Source organism: Populus euphratica, unplaced genomic scaffold (genome assembly GCF_000495115.2).
Source record: "Populus euphratica unplaced genomic scaffold, PopEup_1.0 scaffold290.1, whole genome shotgun sequence".
Classification (NCBI taxonomy): domain Eukaryota; kingdom Viridiplantae; phylum Streptophyta; class Magnoliopsida; order Malpighiales; family Salicaceae; genus Populus; species Populus euphratica.
This window is the reverse complement of record NW_011500169.1, coordinates 170096-190125: the sequence shown is the minus strand read 5'-3', so window position 1 is coordinate 190125 and position 20030 is coordinate 170096. Positions and strand designations below refer to the sequence as shown.

Here is a 20030-nt window from a genome sequence, read left to right as displayed (position 1 = left end):
GCTAGAATTTCATAAATGGTTTAGGATATACTACACATATTTATCATGTAACCCTATTTCATCATAATAAAAATAAAAACTCTTTCCTTTTATGAATATAAATACATTGCTGAAATGCATTTAATTTTATGTTCTTTATAATTTCTTTTTTATTGTATTATTAATCACTAATTGCTACATGTGTTTCACAACACTTATCCACCTAATGACTCCACAAAATTATTTCCTTGTTGTATCATTTCACCTACTCCTTGTTCCTTGTAACAAACACACCCCTAAAAAAAACTAAAAAAAACAAAACAAAGGGAGTGAGAAAACCAAGTTAATGAGTTGATACTCAAGCTAAAATTAGTACAACACAAAAATTTTAATTTATGAGAGGGTTTTGATTTATAGTAGTGTCATAAAAAAATGTTACATTGATAATGAAAACCAATTTCTATTATGAGAAATGGAGTAGATAGTAAAGATTGCATGAGATAGATTTATAATTTTAAAGTTGTTCTAACAAAGAGCACAAGAATTAGATTTATAAGAAATGACATTCATTACCACTTGAAACAAGAAGCAAAGCTAAAAGAAATAGATAGATGAATGAAGGGAAACTATTACCCTAATATGGGCTGATAAAGGATAAGGAGACACTTTTATCTAAAATATGTGGTGTTATAGGAGATTGAGTTTTAAATTTGGTGATGGTTTTGAGTTATATTGCAAAGAAAATAATATTTATTTTTTAAAAATTAAATAAATTCAAGTTGACTCTTTCAATTCAACAACTCAAGTCTTATGGTTAATTTTTAAATAAGGTTTTATAACCATGACTCTTTCAATTCAACAACTCAAGTCTTATCCTGGGTTAATTTTTAAATAAGGTTTTATAACCATGAATGAGACATGTCTTTATAAATAATATTTATTGTTTTTTATTTTTTAAATATTATTGTAAAAAAAAATAATTTTAAACTTGCTCAACTAATATATATAAAAATAAAAATAATTATTATTATAATTATATAACCTGACCAAAGGTTAATTTAGAGCAAAGCCTAAATTACATCCTAAAGTATCTCTTAGCAAAGCCTAAATTACATCCTAAAGTATCTTTTATTTTTAAAAAAATCAAAATAATATTATTTTAATAAAATAAAATTTTAAAAAAATCAACAAGATTTTTGTTGATTTTTTATATAGATTTTGATAGGATTTTACCCTTGGTTGAATAGTTCGTAGGTTAGCCCAATTTTTTACTAGATTAATTAGAATTTATTATTTTTTTTATTTTTTTAAAATTTAGTTTAGTCTAGATCTTAAGAGGTCAATCCACTAAATCTATTTAGATTTTATAACTTGTATTATTATAATATTATTAATTTTAATACTTAGTATAGTAAATAAAAAAATATTTAATTATTTTTTAAAATAATTAAATTTTTAATAATAAATATTAAAAGTAACATATTTTTTGTATATTTTATAAATAGGATATATCCTAATATAAAACTTTTTTTTTTTTTTTTGCAACAAAGATTTACTTGCTTATATAGCTAGAAGTAGAGAAAGAATCATGGCTGCACCCCCATCCCAGGGGAAAAAGCAGATACCCTCGAAACTCCCTCCTCCTTGCTCTAAACTAAAACTAAAACCCTTCACCAAATCTCCCTCCCTATATAATAGTAGCCCTACAAAAACACAGAAATACAAATGTCCCAAATCTCAAATCTGCGCCTCCTCCTCTCCCCTCTAAATCCCACTCTCCGTTTCCCCTTCTCTTCTAAACACAGACCTTATTCTCTACTCACCATCCTCTCTTCTTCTTCTCCTTATCCAAAACGACTACACCGTACCACGCCAAACCACCCGTCTCTTAATTTCAGAAGCAGAAGCAAAACTACGTCTAGAGAGACCAGAGACAGAGACAAAGGGAAGTCAATGGACGAGAGTGGCATGGAGAATTTTGGGTTTAATAAAAAAAGGGCTGAGGGTAGAGATAATCCTAAAAGGAATTTACAGTTGAAAGTCAGAAAGCTCAATCCTATCAATACTATTTCTTATGTGCAGGTAACACTTTTGGCTTTGTGGGGCTTTCTTGTTTCATTGAAGAATTTAACTAAAGACAAGGAGTCTTTATTTCAGTTTCATGGATTATTTGCACAATTTTTTCCCCTATCGTTTGAACTGTTCAGTTGATGAAGGATTCTAGTCTTTATTTTAGTATTGGCTCATGGCTTCGCTGGTTTTATATATGTTTGTGATCAAAGAAAAATGGGTTTATAAGTATACTCAAATGCAAGTAAGCAGAGGTATCAATTCTCTGATAACTAGTGCGTTTTCAGTTTGAATTACTTTATTTATGGAGGAGGTTCTTACATTTTCCAGATTCTTGGGACTGGAATGGACACTCAGGATACGTCACCTTCTGTCTTGCTCTTCTTTGACAAGCAAAGGTTCATTTTTAATGCTGGAGAGGTAATCCCATTGCTGCAGTAATGTCAGGAACTTCTTTTTTTCATGTTTTAAGTATCAATCTGTTCTTATCAACCGAATTGACTTCTTTTATTTGTTCATGTGTGGTCAAGTTGTCGTTATTGAAGAAGAAGAGTCTCCGTGGTCAGGATTGTTTAGCTTCCTATGGGATTTTAGATAGTTTAGGATTGTTTGTAAATCCTATGTCCAAATTGCTTTTATCTGGTAAATCCTTGTTTTCTAGCTAACTGGTATCCCTGTACTATGATATATTTTGTAGAACTGCTATATGAAACTAACTCGCCTGTTCTTCTAGGTGATGAATTCTTGGTCTCAGCTCTACATAACTAGACAAGGAAGTTGTTATGTCTTAGCTGTATATTTTCATCATTAGTGAGTTTAGAACTGCAGACTGTCAGCATCATAGGCGATGGATCTATCTGGCCTTTCTTCCTGACTGAATAATTCATATTGATAATTCTATCCATGAGTCTTTTGTGTAATTTTTATAATAACATACTAGCAACATGTGGGTGCTTCATGCAATCAAATGAGAATACGAGCATCCTTATTGTGAACTTCACTGATTAAAGAGGTTATCAATGGGATTTCCTTTATTTTTTGCCACTAACATGTTCTCAATGAGATTGTGATCTTTTGTTGAAGGTTGACCTTTTTTTTTTCTCTTATGATTTTTGCCACCTTTCTATTTGTCAAAAATCTTAGGGACTGAAATGGGAACTTAGGATGCATGCAATTCTTTGTTTCATTGTTTATGTATGGAGTTGCAATATGTTGAATCATCAAATAGCTGAATTTAAGAAAGTGAGACAGTGGACTATAACTATCAGATGTTTTAGATAGTCCAAAATGGAATCACTTCACTCCAAATGAGTACTGGATCTAAAACTCTAATGACATTATGGTTTTAAATGTCAGTTATGCTATTCTTTCAATAAACATAGCTTTAGAGCAACTTCACCTTTTAGTTTTAATTCACCACTAACTTTGGAAAGCTAACAACAAAGCATTGTCTAATGTCCCTCTTTAACATTCAAGCCATTCTAAGATGATAACCTCATTTTATGAAGGAAGTAAAATATTTTTTAAGCCTTGATTCTTGTGAGGAGATTGATGCATAGCAATTGGATTTATTCACTCATCCTGTGACTATTATTTCAGGGATTGCAACGATTCTGCACGGAGCATAAGATTAAACTATCGAAGGTATGTGATAGCTCAAAAGATATTTAGATGCTTACGAATTTCTTTATATATGCACAGACATTCATAAGCACATGTTAATATAGCCTTCATGAGTTTCATTTGTGTTCAATAGGTGAATGTTCTCTCTTTCAGATGATATTTTTATTTATTAATCTTTTTCAGATAGATCACATATTTCTCTCTCGTGTCTGCTCAGAAACAGCTGGTGGAATTCCAGGTTTGTGTCTTTGTAGCTCAGCTGCCACATTGTACTTGCAAATTCATTATGCTTATGATGTAATTCATAACTAAAAAATGCATAAAATCTTGATGTATCTTCAAGAACCAATTTTTACTGATATCTGGCTGGACATTTATGATGCGCCAATGCTACAGCCCCTAAATTCTAAGTGTTAAAGTTTCCTAACAGGTTTGCTGTTAACTTTGGCTGGCATGGGAGAAGAAGGAATGTCAGTAAGTATTAAATTGACTTTCTTTCCCATAATTTATTGTCTATTATATTTTAAAGTGCAGTTTATGTTTTTGTGAAGGTTAACATATGGGGTCCATCAGATCTCAAGTATTTGGTTGATGCAATGAAGTCTTTCATTCCCCATGCTGCCATGGTCCACACAAAGAGCTTTGGTTCCGATAATGTTGGTCTGGTAGATGCAAATAAGTTTATAGATCCCATTGTTCTTATTAATGATGAGGTTGTGAAAATATCAGCTATTCTCTTACGACCAAGCCAGTCACAAGGATCTGCTCTAAAGCCTGGAGATATGTCTGTGATATATCTTTGTGAGTTGCCAGAGATTATGGGCAAATTTGACCCAGAAAAAGCTAAAGCTCTTGGTCTGAAACCTGGGCCGAAATATAGGGAATTGCAATCAGGAAGATCAGTGATGTCCGACCTCCAAAGTATTATGGTGGGTTCCTCAGTCAAGGATAAAAGAAAAGAAAAACTGTGACTGCCTAATTGCTGTCACAGTACCTATGCTTGGTCCATGTTTTGGCATGTGTATTTATTGTGTGCTCCGATACTGCTGCATGCTCCATATTTTGACATGTATATTTTGTTTTGTTTTTCAGGTTCATCCTAGTGATGTGATGGACCCTTCTGTTCCTGGTCCCATTGTATTACTTGTTGACTGCCCTACAGAATCTCATGTGCAGGAATTGTTATCTATGGAATCTCTCAACAATTACTATGTGGATTTCTTAGGTAACCCAACACAAAGTGGTAAGACTGTGAATTGCATCATTCATCTAAGTCCTGCTTCTGTAACAAGCAGCCCCACTTATCAGAAGTGGATGAAGAAATTTGGTTCAGCCCAGCACATTATGGCAGGACATGAAATGTGAGTGATTTGTCACTGGTTCCTCCAAAGAAAGATGTCCCCTGTCTGTGCACTGAGCAGTTCTTTTTGGGCATTCTTGCTCTTTGCAGGAAGAATGTGGAAATTCCTATTCTAAAATCCAGTGCAAGAATTGCAGCACGACTTAATTACTTGTGTCCTCAGTTCTTTCCAGCCCCTGGATTTTGGTCGCTCACACATCTTAACAACTCAAGACCAGACTCAATTCTTTCAGGCGAGGTTTGTTTAGACATTCTTTATAGTTGATGATTATTGTTTGGAAATGTTTTATTTCAACTAAATTGCTGGTTTTCTTTCCACATTCCAGGGTTGTGTCTCAAAGTTGTGTGAAAACACATCAGCTGAGAATCTCCTTAAGGTAAGAACTACCTTTTCATTTTGCAAAAGCCTTGTGATTTGATGTTTGAGAATGAGATTCACTGTTTGCTAAATCAAAAAGCTTTCTTTTTCATCTTCCTAACAGAATGCAAAGGCTTTCTGGTTATTTTCATCAAACATGTGCATTGCATCCATGCGGTGGTAAATGTTTGAGTTTATACTTTATATTATCAACTACATCTCATATCCAATTCCAAGTTTCATGTAGTTTTTGTGTTCCATGTCCAACTAGATTGAGTGACTTAAAATTTGCAACCAAGCAATTACTTTGGAAATGATGTTCTGAGAATTATATTATACTACAAATTAGGATGAAATATATGAACAGTGAAGCATGTGCCCCTCCTTTTTAATTCTTCTTTCCATTTTGGTCCCTTTCTTTTCAGTTTCATTTTTTTTTCATGCTGGTTCTTGTTTTTATAATATTTTGATATTTAGTTGGTGTTCAATTCTGTGAGTGTCTATTTTTGTTACTGTATAATTAAATAAAAAGTAGTTTCAAAAATAGAGTTAGTAAACCTGGAGGAGTCCATGACTTGGCTCACGAGTTTGGTAGATGAAGCTACAAAGCTCAGGTCGATCCAATATGTCATCTTAATATTAAAAAAAAAAGATGTGTCATTTTGATTTTTTAAAAAGCAAAATCATGTTTTTACCAGCCACAAGTTGTCTTTGAATCTGTTAAATTAACAGGGTCACGCCAAGGCAACTCCCACTATTTAATTGAAACTCCTACTAGGCAAGGAGTCAGGTTTGGAGGTTTCAAAGTTGACTCGTTGAGCAATATTTAATAACAATGTCAAAAAGTTTCCTATGGCATTTACATTTTTAATGTTAAATTTTTTTGGTCTAACCCACGGCATAATGCTTCTCAATTAACTAGCTAAAAACTAAAAGAATGGGTGAAAATTGAAGGAGTTACCCCCTTTTGTTTCCTTTTCCTTATTTTATAATTCCATCTTTACTTTTTTATTCTTTTGATTTTTTTCAATACCATCCTTTAATATTTTGTTAATTTTAAATTAATTTTTATAATTTGTTTTAGTTTGCTTTTTATGAGGTTATCACAGTGTCAAACAAACATCACAGTTTTTGATTAATGCTTAATTTTGTGAGTGTTTATTTTTCTTATCATATCATTAAGTAAAAATTAATTAAAAAAATAAAGTTGTAAAACCTAGTGGAATTCATGCTCTGGGTTGCGGGTTTGGTGTGTTAAGACGAGAAGCTAGAGTCGATAAAAAAGATATTATTTTAAAATGTTCTTTAAAGTCAAACCATGCTTTTTAATGATAATTCAGGTTACTTTTGAACTTGTCAAGTTAATTGGTTTACGTCGAGGCAACTTCTTTACGAGTTAATTTTAAACTCGAGTTAGGCATGGAGTTATATTGAGAGGTTTCAAAGTTAACTCACTGGGTCAGGTTTAATAACAAAGCCATATAGTTCATTGTGGATCGGATATTTTTTTTCATGTTCAAAAAAAGTTTTGATCTGACTCACAGCATATTACGAGCCTATAAACTAGTTGAAGGTTATATTGACTGCCCCTCTATTTTTACTTTGTGATCCTAGATAATTTGGTGGTGTCATACTTTTCAAGAAATTTGTCCTTTTTGTCTGAACATGTCTTCTCAAGCCATCTCAAATAACACCTATGGTGTTTGATAAATGCTTTTGGTTATTGTCCAATTTTCTAGTCCATAAATTGGGTGAGTTGATTAATGTTTAAAATTAATTAATTTTTTTAATATCTACATTTAAAATTACTTAAGCTAGATCCACTTCCTTTTTATAACATGGTTGCTGCACATTTCTATGTTGAACAGTTCACTTTGCGTCCTCATGCTCATCTTGGCTTCGACAAATCTAATATTCCAAGTTTGATGGCTCCCTCAGAAATTATCAGTGAGTTGCTCACTGAGATTCCAGAGGTTGTGGATGCTGCCCAACAAGTGCGTGAGTTTTGGAGTGGACCTGGAGGATTGGAAGCAGACATAAATGCTATCCAGGGTAATAAGGTCATTACTGAAGAACCATGGTTGGAAGAGAATACTCTTCCTAGTTGCTTGGAAAATATAAGGAGGGATGACCTGGAGGTGGTCCTTTTGGGGACGGGATCATCTCAGCCTTCTAAATACCGAAATGTTACTTCTATCTATATTAATCTCTTCTCCAAAGGAAGTTTGCTCCTAGATTGTGGGGAAGGAACCCTGGGACAACTGAAAAGGAGGTAACACTGTAAAAATTTGTGATTAAATGTTGCTTTATTGCAAGTTATTTTCTTCATGTTTAAATTATTATGATTGGTGTGTACTCTGACAACAGGTATGGTGTGGAGGGTGCTGATAATGCCGTGAGAAATTTACGATGCATTTGGATTTCTCATATTCATGCAGATCACCATACTGGATTAGCAAGAATACTTGCTCTGCGACGTGACTTGTTAAAAGGCATGACCCATGAACCTGTACTTGTTGTGGGGCCTTGGCAGCTTAAGAAATTTCTAGATGCTTATCAAAGACTAGAAGACCTGGATATGCAGTTCATTGATTGTAGGAGGACCACTGAAGCTTCATGGGTTGCTTTTGAGGATGATAGGGAATCAAAAAAGGATGACAGTGAATTAAAAAAGGATGACATGTCTCTAGGAAGTCCAAATAATTTTGCAGAAATGAAAAATCCTACTCTAAATACCGAGTCAAATTTGTTTGTCAGAGGAAACCGTATGCAGAGCTATTGGAAGAGACCTGGCAGTCCAGTTGATAATGGCAAGGTTTTTCCAAGTCTAAAGAGATTGAAGGAGGTGCTCAGTGAAGCAGGGCTGGAGGCTTTGATTAGTTTTCCTGTTGTTCACTGCCCTCAAGCGTTTGGTATTGCCTTGAAGGCTGCAGAGAGAATCAACGCTGTTGGAAAAGTGATACCAGGTTGGAAGATTGTGTACTCAGGTGATACCAGGCCCTGTCCAGAACTGGTAGAAGCATCTCGTGGAGCAACCATTCTCATACACGAGGCAAGTTATCAGATTCTTTTGTATTTGATTTATATATCATTGTTTTTGTTTGATAAAGTGATCAAATAATTGGTAATTAGCAACTTGATGAAGTATTGAATTATTAAAATAGGAAAAAGAATGGGTGTGAATTTTGTAAATTTGACCGCACACAGGTTTTAGAAACTATTAACAAATTACGCCAGATGATGTTTTTTATTCACATACTTTCCATGTAATTGTATTACAGAGTTGCTTTACAGCCCTAGGTGCTTATGCAGCTTGGCAGTGTATTGAGCTCGCCAGTACTTATTCATATTGACCCCGGTAGTTCTATAATAATGCAGGCAACTTTCGAGGATGCATTGGTGGAGGAAGCTATAGCCAGAAACCACAGCACAACAGAGGAAGCCATAGAAGTGGGAAACTCGGCTGGTGCATACCGCATTATCCTCACCCACTTCAGCCAAAGATATCCAAAAATTCCTGTATTTGATGAGACACATATGCATAAAACATGCATTGCTTTTGATATGATGAGTGTAAACATAGCAGATTTACCTGTGCTTCCTAGAGTGCTTCCATACCTTAAAATGCTCTTTAGAAATGAGATGGTAGTGGATGAATCAGATGATGTTGTAGATGCTGCAAGTGCGGTTGCTAATTAGGTATCTTATTGGATTTGTATCATGATCTTGGCCAGGTCCTTCTCTTTAATAATTTGCTGTCTTTTGCCCATTCATTAGGAGTTTGATTTTCTTTTGTTTATTTCCTTCTTTTGAAGAATTGTGATACTAGTTTGCGAAGCTTTTACTTATGGGTTTCCTTGATGCACGCATTCAGATAAAACTAGATGGGTGGCCTGTTTTATGCTTTTGCCAATATAAGTGATTTTAAAAAAATATATATAAACCCTATACTTTGGTAGTTGATTTAATTAATTTTAATAAACTTGATTGATTTAATAGTATGAATAATAAAATTCAACAATAAATAAAGCATAAAAAACCCAACAAAAAAAGGTAAAGAAGCCTGACTCATGTTCTATGTTAAATATGTAATATATATGTGATATCGGGGTAATTTATCAAAAGTAAATTGAATAACATTATTACGTTTAATTGTAAAAGTAAAAATAGAGTGAAATAAGAAAAATCATGTTTTTTTTTAAATGGAACAATAAAAAGATCCAAATTAAAATTAAGTTAATTTAAGTTAATTTGCCAACCTTGATCATTAATATAAAATTCAAAAAAAATCAGTGAAAATAACTAGTTTACTATTTCATATAGATGTTTTTTTTCATAATATAAATCAATTATATGTATCTTGGATTCAGTTATATTTTAAAAATATTTTTCAATGTATCTTGGATTCAGTTGTATTTTAAAAATATTTTTAATCTCATATATTATGAAAAATATTTTAAAAATATTTTTCGAAATATCTATAAAGGAAAGTTGGCTTATAGTGATTATATATATTACATATACCTAATTTGATCCCACTCTTCTAAGAAAACTATTTTCTCTTGAATCTTATTTTTTGTAAACTGCTATCTTTCTTTTATTATTTCCTTTTATTTAACTTAGAATTTAGCATTATCTCCAAGATTAATTTTCAATAAATTAAATGTTAAAATGTAAAATAAAAATAAAAAAAGTTATTTAAAAAAAATCAAATTTCAAAAGATTTTATTTAATAACGAAGAAAAAATTAAATGAAAACACAACAACTTTATAGAAAGTAAAATGAAAAAAAAATCATATCTCTATTTGCAGCAAACAAAATATTAAAGAAAAAAATTAAAGAGAAAAAATGTAATTCAAAAAAGGTTAGAAAAACCCGAATTGATTCCACCCAAGTCAATATGCAAGACCTATGACTTGGTTGTGATATCGGGGCAATCCTATAAAAAATAAGATGCAAGACCTATGACTTGGTTGTGATATCAGGGCAATCCTATAAAAAATAAATTGAATAAAATTATAAAGTTTAATTATTAAACAATATAATGTTGAACGATGAGATAACTCAAGTCATTTTCAGAATAAGTGGAAAATCTAATGTAAAGCAAATTAAAAAATAATAATAATGGAGTTAATTTCCAATTAAATAAATGCTAAACGACAAAAATGAAAAAAAAAGATTGAAAAAGAAAAAAAAGGCAAACTTGAAAAAGTCTCTTAAATATACGATAATTTCTCAAATTTGTAACCTATGAAATCCTAGATATGGGGTCAATTAAGAATCTCAATCTTTATCCAATTTAATGTAGAAAGATAAAAAAAAGTATCAATTTTAAAAAAATTCTCAAGTAAAAATATTAGCAATCAAAATAATAAGAATTAAATTTGATAGAAAAAAATAAAGGATGAAATAGCAAAAACAATTCAACTTTTATCTTAAACAAAATAAATAGTAATCAAAAGAATAAAGACTAAATTTGACACATGAAATTTTTTTTTAAAAGGGTGAAATTTAAAAAGAAATTCCACTTTGATAATTTATTTTATATAAAATAAATAGTAATTAAAATAACAAAAACTAAATTTAATGGAGAAAACAATCATAAGGCCATCTTGAAATTTTGAAAGGTCAGGTGTAAAAATCAAGAAGAGAAAAAAGAAGGAATAATAATAATTAAAAAAATCATTAGCATGAAACCATGTTGTTCTAGAATTAAAATAATAATAACACCTAAGGGGAGTGAATTAGATGTTCTATTAATATTAACAAATAATATAATTTAATTCAATGAAATATAATAATCAACAATATAATTAAAGTGCTTAAAATATAAAATAAGAGAGAGAAATTAAAAACTTAATTTTTAATGTGATTTGACAAGTCTGCATCCACATTTTAAGTACCAAACTATACTTAAGAATTATATTTTTTCACTAATCCAAATCATATACAATTTTAACTTGATGAATCTATACCAAGCATTTTTCACATCACTTGAAAAAATTTGTTCTCCAAGATATTTTCTTAGTGACAATACCATACCAATATCAAACGTTTTTCTCAAACTCTCAAGGGTTTACAAATATAATTTTGTCCTGGAATTACTCTCCTAATAGGTGGATTTTACAATTAAAAATATAAATATTTATATATTTCACCAGATAAAACTTAATGGATTAGAAAATATTTAAATATTGTGAAAATGAGAATGCATAGTCTAATACAAGTTTATATGGGTTTCAATGTACAAATATGAATATGATTAATGATGGATGATTTTGAAGTGTTTTTGCTCTTAAAATAACTTATATATGATATATGTTTAGATTATCTTCTTAATTTTACAATTAAAGAAGCTCTTTATATGTTTTTAACAAAAAAAACTAGTTGTTATAGACCCATTAACAATTATAACAATCAATTGGTTTAGCTTAGTCAAGCTACTCGATTGACTAGTTCTTCTAGAATTTTTAGGTGTTCATTACAGATAAAAAAATAGTTTATTGATTCATTTGGTATCTCCAAATAGTTAATTTGTTCATGTAGAATTTTAAATTTATTAATTTTAATCATGAATGAATTTTTAGAACCCTGTTATCAATCTTTTGAAATACATAAAAGTGAAGTGTGTACATTTATTTTAATTTGTGCTATTAAGTAGAATATAAATATTTACATTCTTAGCACTAAAATAAATATTTAAGCTAAGTCCTCATTATACTTTTTTTTTTTTTGACTCTATCCATGCTTGTTGATGTAGTGAAGTGTGTACATTTATTTTAATTTGTGTTGTTAAGTAGAATATAAATATTTACATTCCTAGCACTAGAATAAATATTTAAGCTAAGTCCTCATTTTACTTCTTTTTTTTTTTTTGACTCTATTCATGCTTGTTGATGTATTTTTTCATATAAAACAAGTTTAAAGTTTATTCTCAACTAAGTCTTTAACTTTCATATATATATATATATATATATATATATATATATATATAGAGGTCAACAAACTAGAGGTATCACATGCGCCGCCAGATCATGAAAGGGCCACCTTAACGATTCCATGGTCAGATGACCTTGCACACGTCAACAAACTTTTTGTTTTAATAAAATAAATATTCAAGCATTGCTAACATGTATTTCAATAATAAATTCAAAATATAATACATAATAGATATCTATTTTAAATATTAATAAGTTAACATTTTAGATGATATATATATATATATATATATATATATATTTTAAATATTAAGATGATATATTAGTTCGATTTAGATTAATTCGCCAAGTCTATGATTGAGGTTATGAGATCATGATAACCTTACACAAAAAAAAAATTATGAAGACCAATTTCTAATTAACTCAATGTTAAAAGACAAAAATAAAATTAAAATAAAATTAAAAAACTACACGAGTCAACCTTAGTTAATCTATTAAACCCTTAACATCGATCATGAGATTAAAATAACTTTATAGAAAGTAAATAAAATTTTTTTATGAAGGTTAATTCACAACCAGCTCAATGTTAAATAATGAAATAAAAAAATCAATTAAAAAAATAAAAAAATCAATCCAATTTAATCTTGGGTAATCTATTAAACCGCGACATGGATTATAAGACTAATATAACTTTATAAAAAACAAATAATTACAAAACTCTATTTCAAAAAATAAAATAAAAAAATTGTTAAAGGTTGAAACTAAGAAATTTTTTTTATGAGATTGAGATAACTCCACAAAAACTATATTGAAAAAATTATGAAGTCTAATTCACAGACAATCTCGTATTGAAATATAAAATTAAAAAAAATAAATAGAAAAAAGAGGTTGAGTTGTTGGAGGGTAATTTTTTAAGAATATATTTTATTAAAAAAATAAACCAAGTTAACTCATATCAAATTTGCGACTTGAGATTAAGGTAATTCTATGAAAAGAAAATTAAAAAGAAAAATATGAAGCTCAATTAAAAAATTAATGAAGTTAAGAAAGACCTAAAAAATAAATAAAATAAACTTGTCAAACCCGTGAACTTAGGTCGAAAGATCAAAATAATTCTATATAAAAAAAATTGAAAACACTTATGAAAACTAATTTTTTATAAATTATTCTTGAAGGATAAAATAAACAAATTAATTATAAAAAATAAAAAAATAAATCAAATCAACTAAGATTAATTTATAAAACTCATGATGTGAGATAGGAAATTAAGATAAATTCATAAGAAAATAAAAAAGTTACGAAGTCCTACTTTCAAAAATATAATGTTAAAAATTAAAATAAAAAAATATAAATATACAAGATTGTATTTAATATAAAAAAATGGAGCACCTTTCCCAAAACAATTTAATATAAAGTATAAAATAAAAAAATTAAATAAAAAATTTATTATTGAAAAGTCAAACTAAAAAATAAAATACATTATTTCAGTTGTATAATATTTGATAGAAGTAACTTATCCCTAGCCTCCTTTAAAAATTAAAAAGGAAAATTACCCATAAATTCAATTTTAATAAGCAAAAGACAAATTAATTGTGTCCAAAATATATCACGTTTGGAAAATCTCAATGTACGAGACATTCGCTGAAAAGTATCTTATTAAAAATCCCATTTTCCTCAATTAAAAAAAAGAGAGTAACTGTAAGTATTTGTGCCTTGGGCTTTTAAAACTTGAACGAAACAGAATAAGTCCAAAAAATAAAAAAAATAAAGAAAATATGTAAAAATAAAAATAATAAAAATAATGTTTTTTTTTAAAAATCTACGCAGGTGGCGCAGCCCAAACCACTATAATATTCGTGTCACCTGCACAGGACCAACCAAAATTAAGCAAACACGTCGGCGAGTCACCCCTACTTATCTGACTCGGGCCTTTTTTATTTTAGCCCTTTAAGATTTCAAGAACCTTTAACAGCTTCTTCTTTCCTCCCTGCATATTTCGACCCCCCGCCCTACGATCTAGAGCGCTCTCTCTCTCTCTCTCTAAAGAAGGAAAACCCTAATTAAATTAAATATATTAATCACGTCCATTTCTCAATCCCAAATTCGCGAATTCGATCCCCGATCCTCGATTTCTTTGTAATTCAAGTAGATTTAGGGAGGAGAGATGGATTCGAGCAGGAGAGCGGTGGAATCGTACTGGAGATCGAGGATGATCGATGGAGCAACATCTGATGAAGAAAAAGTCACTCCTGTTTACAAATTGGAAGAGATTTGTGAGCTCTTGAGGTCTTCTCATGTTACTATTGTCAAAGAGGTCTCCGACTTTATACTCAAGAGGCTCGACCACAAGAGTCCCGTTGTCAAACAAAAGGTACTCCCTTCTCTTCTCTTCTCTTTGCAGATCTTCATTTTGTTATTTGATGAGCCATTTAAGATTAATTTCGTAAACTCGCACCTTTTTTTTGGTTGCATTGTGTGCAGGCGTTGAGATTGATAAAATATGCTGTGGGAAAGTCTGGTGGAGAGTTCAGAAGGGAAATGCAAAGACATTCTGCTGCTGTGCGTCAGTTGTTTCATTACAAGGGTCAGATGGATTCTTTGAAGGGGGATGCCCTTAACAAAGCAGTGAGGGATACAGCTCATGAGACTATCTCTGCTATTTTTTCCGAGGAGAATGGTAAGCCAGCTGCTTCTGCTGAAAATCTTAACAAGCGAATCCAAGGTTTTGGGAATACGAATTTTGATATGCCATATGAAGATAAAAAATCGTTCCTTACCGAGGTAGTTGGTCTTGGTAGTGCGTCTATCAAGCAGGGAATTACTAGCCTAACACAAAGTCAGTCGTTAAGAAAGAATGATAATGGGAGCTACAAGAGCCCAAATCTTCATCGGTCATTGACCATAGAAAATGACTCCTCGGACAGATATCAACCAGTTCATTTGAACAATGAAGCTCAGGGTAGTTTTGGTGTTTCTAAGAATGTGGCCACGGGACCTTGGGGCCAGGACTCGAGAGTAATGAATGCAGAAACAAAAAAGGAGGACTCCAGCTCACGCTATACAGAGAGTAAGACTCGCGAGGAGAAGTTGTTAGAGACCATAGTGACATCTGGTGGTGTGCGGCTACAACCTACCCGTGATGCCATTCAAGCTTTTCTAGAGGAGGCAGCAAAGTTGAATGTATTGGCTCTAAGTCATGCCCTTGAATCCAAGCTTCAATCTCCTGTGTGGCAGGCATGATTTCTTATATTTGCCTATTTTTAATGATGTGAAATGCTATTACTCTTTCCCAAACACCACCAGCGCACATGCGTGAACTCCTTTGTCCTTATTGCTTAAAATTGTCGTTTGTTTTATAGTGGTTAAAGTCTCTATTTATTTCTTGATTGTCTTTGGGTACAATTTGTTTTGCAGTATTTATTATTTTTGTTTCTTGGAGAGTTTTTAATGAACTGCTTATTTTCTGATGATATATCTCTTTCTGATAAAAAAAAAAAACCTCCCGGGAATTTTTGTTTTTCAGGCTCGCATGAAAGCTGTGTGCCTACTTGAGTCAATTCTGAGGAGAAAGGATGATGAACAATTTTCAATTGTATATTCCTATTTTAGCGAAAATAAAGATTCTGTTGTGAGATGTTCTGAATCTCCCCAAAACTCTCTCAGGGAAAAGGCTAACAAGGTAATTTATCTTTTGTAAGTGTTTTTGAATTCTGGCTGTTTTGCTTTTCATTTCTGCTCCAGGAAGGGAGGTTAACCATGATTAATGGAGGATAGAATGAGGTATCTAGATGATACATGGTTCTGTTGATGGTCGTATAAAAATTACTGTAATTGTGACAAGGTCTTGACATGGTGACTAAATTCCAAGTAATGAAGACATGATGACTACATTGCAAGTAATAAAGAATTGGGTACCTTTGATGATTGAGTGGTATTAGATGTTAACAATGAGGATTTCCTTCGTATAAAGTTCATATTCAACTTCCTTCAGGAATGACTAGTTGAGGATGGTGTTCTTTTTTAGGAGAAAATCAAGTATGCCCACTTTTAGTTTAATTATACTTGGTATTCCTTTAGACTTTCTTGGTAAAAATCCTTTACTTTGATGTATTTCACATAATGAATCTGGTAAGGTTACACAAGTCTTAGTAGTTCTGCCAGTTTTTGCTCTGCCTTTATATCATCAGCTCAAGTTTTGTTTTATTAGATAGGCTAAGAATTTACTTCTTTTATGAACTCATACTGCTGTTGTGATGAGAGAAACTGGATGTGAAATAGAGATTCATTTCTGAGTTCAAGGGGCTGCATTTGATTGCTGATATTATGGCTTTGTTGGACAGGTGCTAAGCCTTTTGGGTGGGGAACCACTTGGTAACATGGTAGGTAATTCAGTAAAGGCTGAGACAGCTCATGTCCAGATGCCTGACTTATTGGACACTGGAGATTCAGATGATTTCTTTGGGACAGATGATTCTATGAAGAAGCAAAGTGAAGAACATATAGTGAACCCTATGACATCAACAACCCCTTTGATTGATGATCTATTTGGAGATGGTGTTGGCATGGGTGTTAGTACTGGGGAGGAGCAGAAAAATGAAGATCCCTTTGCAGATGTTTCATTTCACACTGGTGAGGGTAGGGAGCATGGGGATGATCTCTTTTCTGGGATGACTTTTGATGATAAACCAGGTGCTGATGAGAACCATATGCCTGCCAATAAAAATGGACCGGAGCTATTTGATATCTTTGGGTCAAATTCTGAATTTTTGAAGGGGCAAGAAAATAGTGAAACAGGCGTTAGTGACTTAATGGCGGGCATGTCCATTAATGATGATGTCTCAAAGCTGCAAGTAACCTCTCCGGCAGTGTTCTCAGAAAGTCTCTTCTCAGATATAACCAGTAATCCAAGCCATCAGATCACAAATGATGCTTTGAATGGCTCGCTTGGCTTGTCAGCGACTGGGATAAATGTAAACCCACTATATCCTTCTGGTACCGTGCCATATAATATGCATCCTGGCATAATGTTGAACCCAGCTTTTCATTCTCAGCCGATAAATTATGCTGCCATGGGGAATTTTCTTGCACAAAAGCAATTTCTTGCAACAATGTCCAACATTCAACATCTAAGTAACCTAAATGTGCAAAATGCTGGTGTTAGTCATGCTTCGGGGACTGATGGAGGTGGATATTCTTCTGCACTTCCTGATATATTCCAATCGAACTTCCCAAATCAGGCTCCTACTTCAACGATGAACAGCTCTAAAAAAGAAGATACCAGAGCATTTGATTTTATCTCAGTAAGTTTGAGTTCTGCACTTGATCTTTGGTAATGCTTTATTTAAATTTTCTTTATTTTTATAAATCATGTGGTTCTCCATGTTATTAGTTGAAGTGGTTGTAGAAGGCTATTGCTTTTTTTATTCTTTTTTGTTGGTTATTTAAGATTTTTTGAATTAGTTTCAGTAGTTGTCTTAAGAACATGGTGCATGATTGCCCTCAAAATGCTTTACAAGGTTATATGATAATCCAAGTGTCTACCCCACATCCATCCCTGATATTGTGGTCAGTTTATTCTTTTCTCTGGTATTGTGGTCAGTTTCAAGGTTTGCATGGATGCCACCTTCTTCTTGACTTCACTCATCAGTTTCAAGGTTCTCAAAAAAAATTTCTTTATAGCTTCAATTTGATATTTTCTGCTTTCAGCAGGATTGCAAGGTCTATTTTATGGTTTTTAATTTTTCAACATGGGTGAAGACTCTTACAAACCGATCATGGTGATGCATTTATCATGTATTTTCTATTATTGTCCTTGTCCTTCTTGCTGGAAAACGGACCCATTTTTTTTTTCTTTCTTCCAACCTATTTGTTTGGAGATGAAAACCAGTTCAGTTTCTCTGCCCTAGGTATAGGCTTTATGATGCATGTTGGGCTTTCCTGTCCTAAAAAGTCCTTTCTTGAAATTTGATCAATTGCGGTGCAATTGTGAATTTTTTTGCTGGTGTCACAAACGATGAATTAGCATATTCAAAAAGTATTTCAAGGTTGCTGCATCGACAATAATATGCATCTTGTATGCGTTGTAGGACCATGTTGCTGCAGCACGTGATCCAAAGAGAGTGGCCTAGATTTTTGTGATTGCATTCTTGACCTTGAAGGATGTCCTTCCCCCTCAGGTTGAGTTTGTTTATTTAAGGTTGAAACAGGTTTTACATTCTTTGAAAATAAAGGGCTATCAGCATGGTGCCATGTTTCCATGAAAATAGGATTTTTCGCAAGTGATGAAGGTGCGGGGAGACCCTGGGAGTAGATTTCCGTATTTGATATATCAAGGAAGAGAAGTGTTTCACTGATCAAGAATCAATTGTATGTTTTCTTTTTTTCTTTCCTTTCCTTTTCTATTTTTTGTGGGGGTCAATAGACCTGTAAAGTGTTTTTCTGCTGGTGTTGTGTATGACCCCACCTCCACCACAACGCTTGTAGTACCAGTGTTTGAATGAAGAAATCAATAATAGACAGTATATTCCTCTTGCCTTCTGCGGCCTTTAAAGCCATCGGTTACAACTGTGTTTTAGTACCAGAATGTTCTTGTTGTCTGTAGCAGCGAATAGAACTCTACGATCAACTGTTGCCCCGCAAACTTTAACAGCCTTTTTTCAGATGACAAAATAGCAGACACCTGCCTCGCCCCCTTCTTTCTATGCACATTGGTTCCAGCTTTAGGCCTTCGGATCTAATTCAACACTGCCGTCAATGCGATTCCCCTTGGAGCAAGCATTTGCCTTTGGCTTCGCGATGGCTAGAAGCTAGTGAGGACATCTTCCTCTCTTTTCGCTAGGGTTATGGAGTTTACTTGATCGTCGTAATTTTGTAAGGCAATTAGCTACATCATAAGAACATTAGATAATTTTGTATGATTCCACTAATAGTAAGTGAAAAATCATATCTTTTTATTTTAAGGAGGCAAGGAATGTTATTTTTCTTTCAAAGAGACAAGTTGCTTCAGTTGTAATTGCATAATATTGTTGGTAATTACTTTTTAGTATAATTACGGGATAATTAGTTTAGTTATATAGTGATGATATAATAAATAAAAATATCTAATAATTTGTAACTTGAAGGTTTAGTTATAAGATCTCAAACTGCTGACTAGATTGAGTTAGGTCAGAAAAAAATGATTTTATTTATTTATAATTAAAATGTTATTTCAGAGGGTTTTTTAAATTAAAAATAATAATAATCAAAACTCTGGTTGATCTCTTAACCCGTGAGTTAATTTACTCTATTCATGCCAGGTTGACTCTAAGGTCAAGTTTAATAATGTAAAATCTATTTACTAACATGAAGTTTAATTAAGTTATGTAAAATCTAATTAGGGATATTTATGTTATTTTATTTTAAATTAATTAAATAAGACTGGTATAAACAAAATTGTTTGGCTTGTAGTTTAATAAATCGTTTGAAGTGAAAATATTCACCAATAAAATATCAAATTAAAGTTTTTGTACAGTGTTCTTATTCGCGTGAAAAACATGGCATGCCAGCCAAATAAAAGATAAAATTTCCAAATGAAAAACAAACCAACCCACAATGTCCGATAATCCTAACACGCAATCTCCTACATCCAAGCAATCAATTCATCAGGTATGTGGAAGAGCTTGTATTACATGGTATGTGCAAACTTTTAGTTAGATAGGGGTA

At 32.0% G+C, this 20030-nt stretch overlaps 2 protein-coding genes across 4 annotated transcripts; both read left to right on the top strand.

Annotated features, from left to right (window-relative positions):
* The first annotated feature begins 1565 nt into the window (after positions 1-1565).
* On the top strand, positions 1566-9189 carry TRZ4 (tRNAse Z4). Of its 2 annotated transcripts, XM_011006620.1 has the most exons (13): positions 1577-1636; positions 1672-2061; positions 2380-2469; positions 3649-3693; positions 3856-3910; positions 4103-4146; positions 4224-4601; positions 4765-5033; positions 5123-5270; positions 5359-5409; positions 7259-7662; positions 7758-8442; positions 8769-9189. In XM_011006620.1, exons 2-13 carry the CDS (start codon positions 1705-1707, stop codon positions 9087-9089), a joined length of 2847 nt encoding a protein of 948 aa, XP_011004922.1. In that variant the 5' UTR covers positions 1577-1636; positions 1672-1704; the 3' UTR covers positions 9090-9189. The 2 variants fall into 2 exon arrangements, with proteins under 2 accessions (XP_011004921.1, XP_011004922.1); XM_011006619.1 differs by having other exon boundaries at positions 1566-2061.
* A 5078-nt stretch (positions 9190-14267) lies between these two features.
* LOC105111308 (ENTH/VHS family protein) lies at positions 14268-19320 on the top strand. Of its 2 annotated transcripts, none has more exons than XM_011006618.1 (5): positions 14268-14700; positions 14811-15563; positions 15853-16008; positions 16670-17629; positions 18990-19320. In XM_011006618.1, exons 1-5 carry the CDS (start codon positions 14494-14496, stop codon positions 18999-19001), a joined length of 2088 nt encoding a protein of 695 aa, XP_011004920.1. In that variant the 5' UTR covers positions 14268-14493; the 3' UTR covers positions 19002-19320. The 2 variants fall into 2 exon arrangements, with proteins under 2 accessions (XP_011004920.1, XP_011004919.1); XM_011006617.1 differs by having other exon boundaries at positions 14269-14700; positions 18416-19315.
* The last annotated feature ends 710 nt before the right edge of the window (positions 19321-20030 follow it).

What these genes read in the sequence shown, in the direction of transcription:
- TRZ4 (XM_011006619.1), top strand. Translation starts at nt 1,705, where the DNA reads ATGTCCCAAATCTCAAATCTGCGCCTCCTCCTCTCCCCTCTAAATCCC. An exon ending in CCGACCTCCAAAGTATTATG is followed by an intron (nt 4,602 to 4,764) that starts GTGGGTTCCTCA and finishes TTTGTTTTTCAG; the next exon opens with GTTCATCCTAGTGATGTGAT. An exon ending in ATTATGGCAGGACATGAAAT is followed by an intron (nt 5,034 to 5,122) that starts GTGAGTGATTTG and finishes TGCTCTTTGCAG; the next exon opens with GAAGAATGTGGAAATTCCTA.
- LOC105111308 (XM_011006617.1), top strand. Translation starts at nt 14,494, where the DNA reads ATGGATTCGAGCAGGAGAGCGGTGGAATCGTACTGGAGATCGAGGATG. An exon ending in TTCAATCTCCTGTGTGGCAG is followed by an intron (nt 15,564 to 15,852) that starts GCATGATTTCTT and finishes TTTGTTTTTCAG; the next exon opens with GCTCGCATGAAAGCTGTGTG. An exon ending in TCAGGGAAAAGGCTAACAAG is followed by an intron (nt 16,009 to 16,669) that starts GTAATTTATCTT and finishes TTTGTTGGACAG; the next exon opens with GTGCTAAGCCTTTTGGGTGG.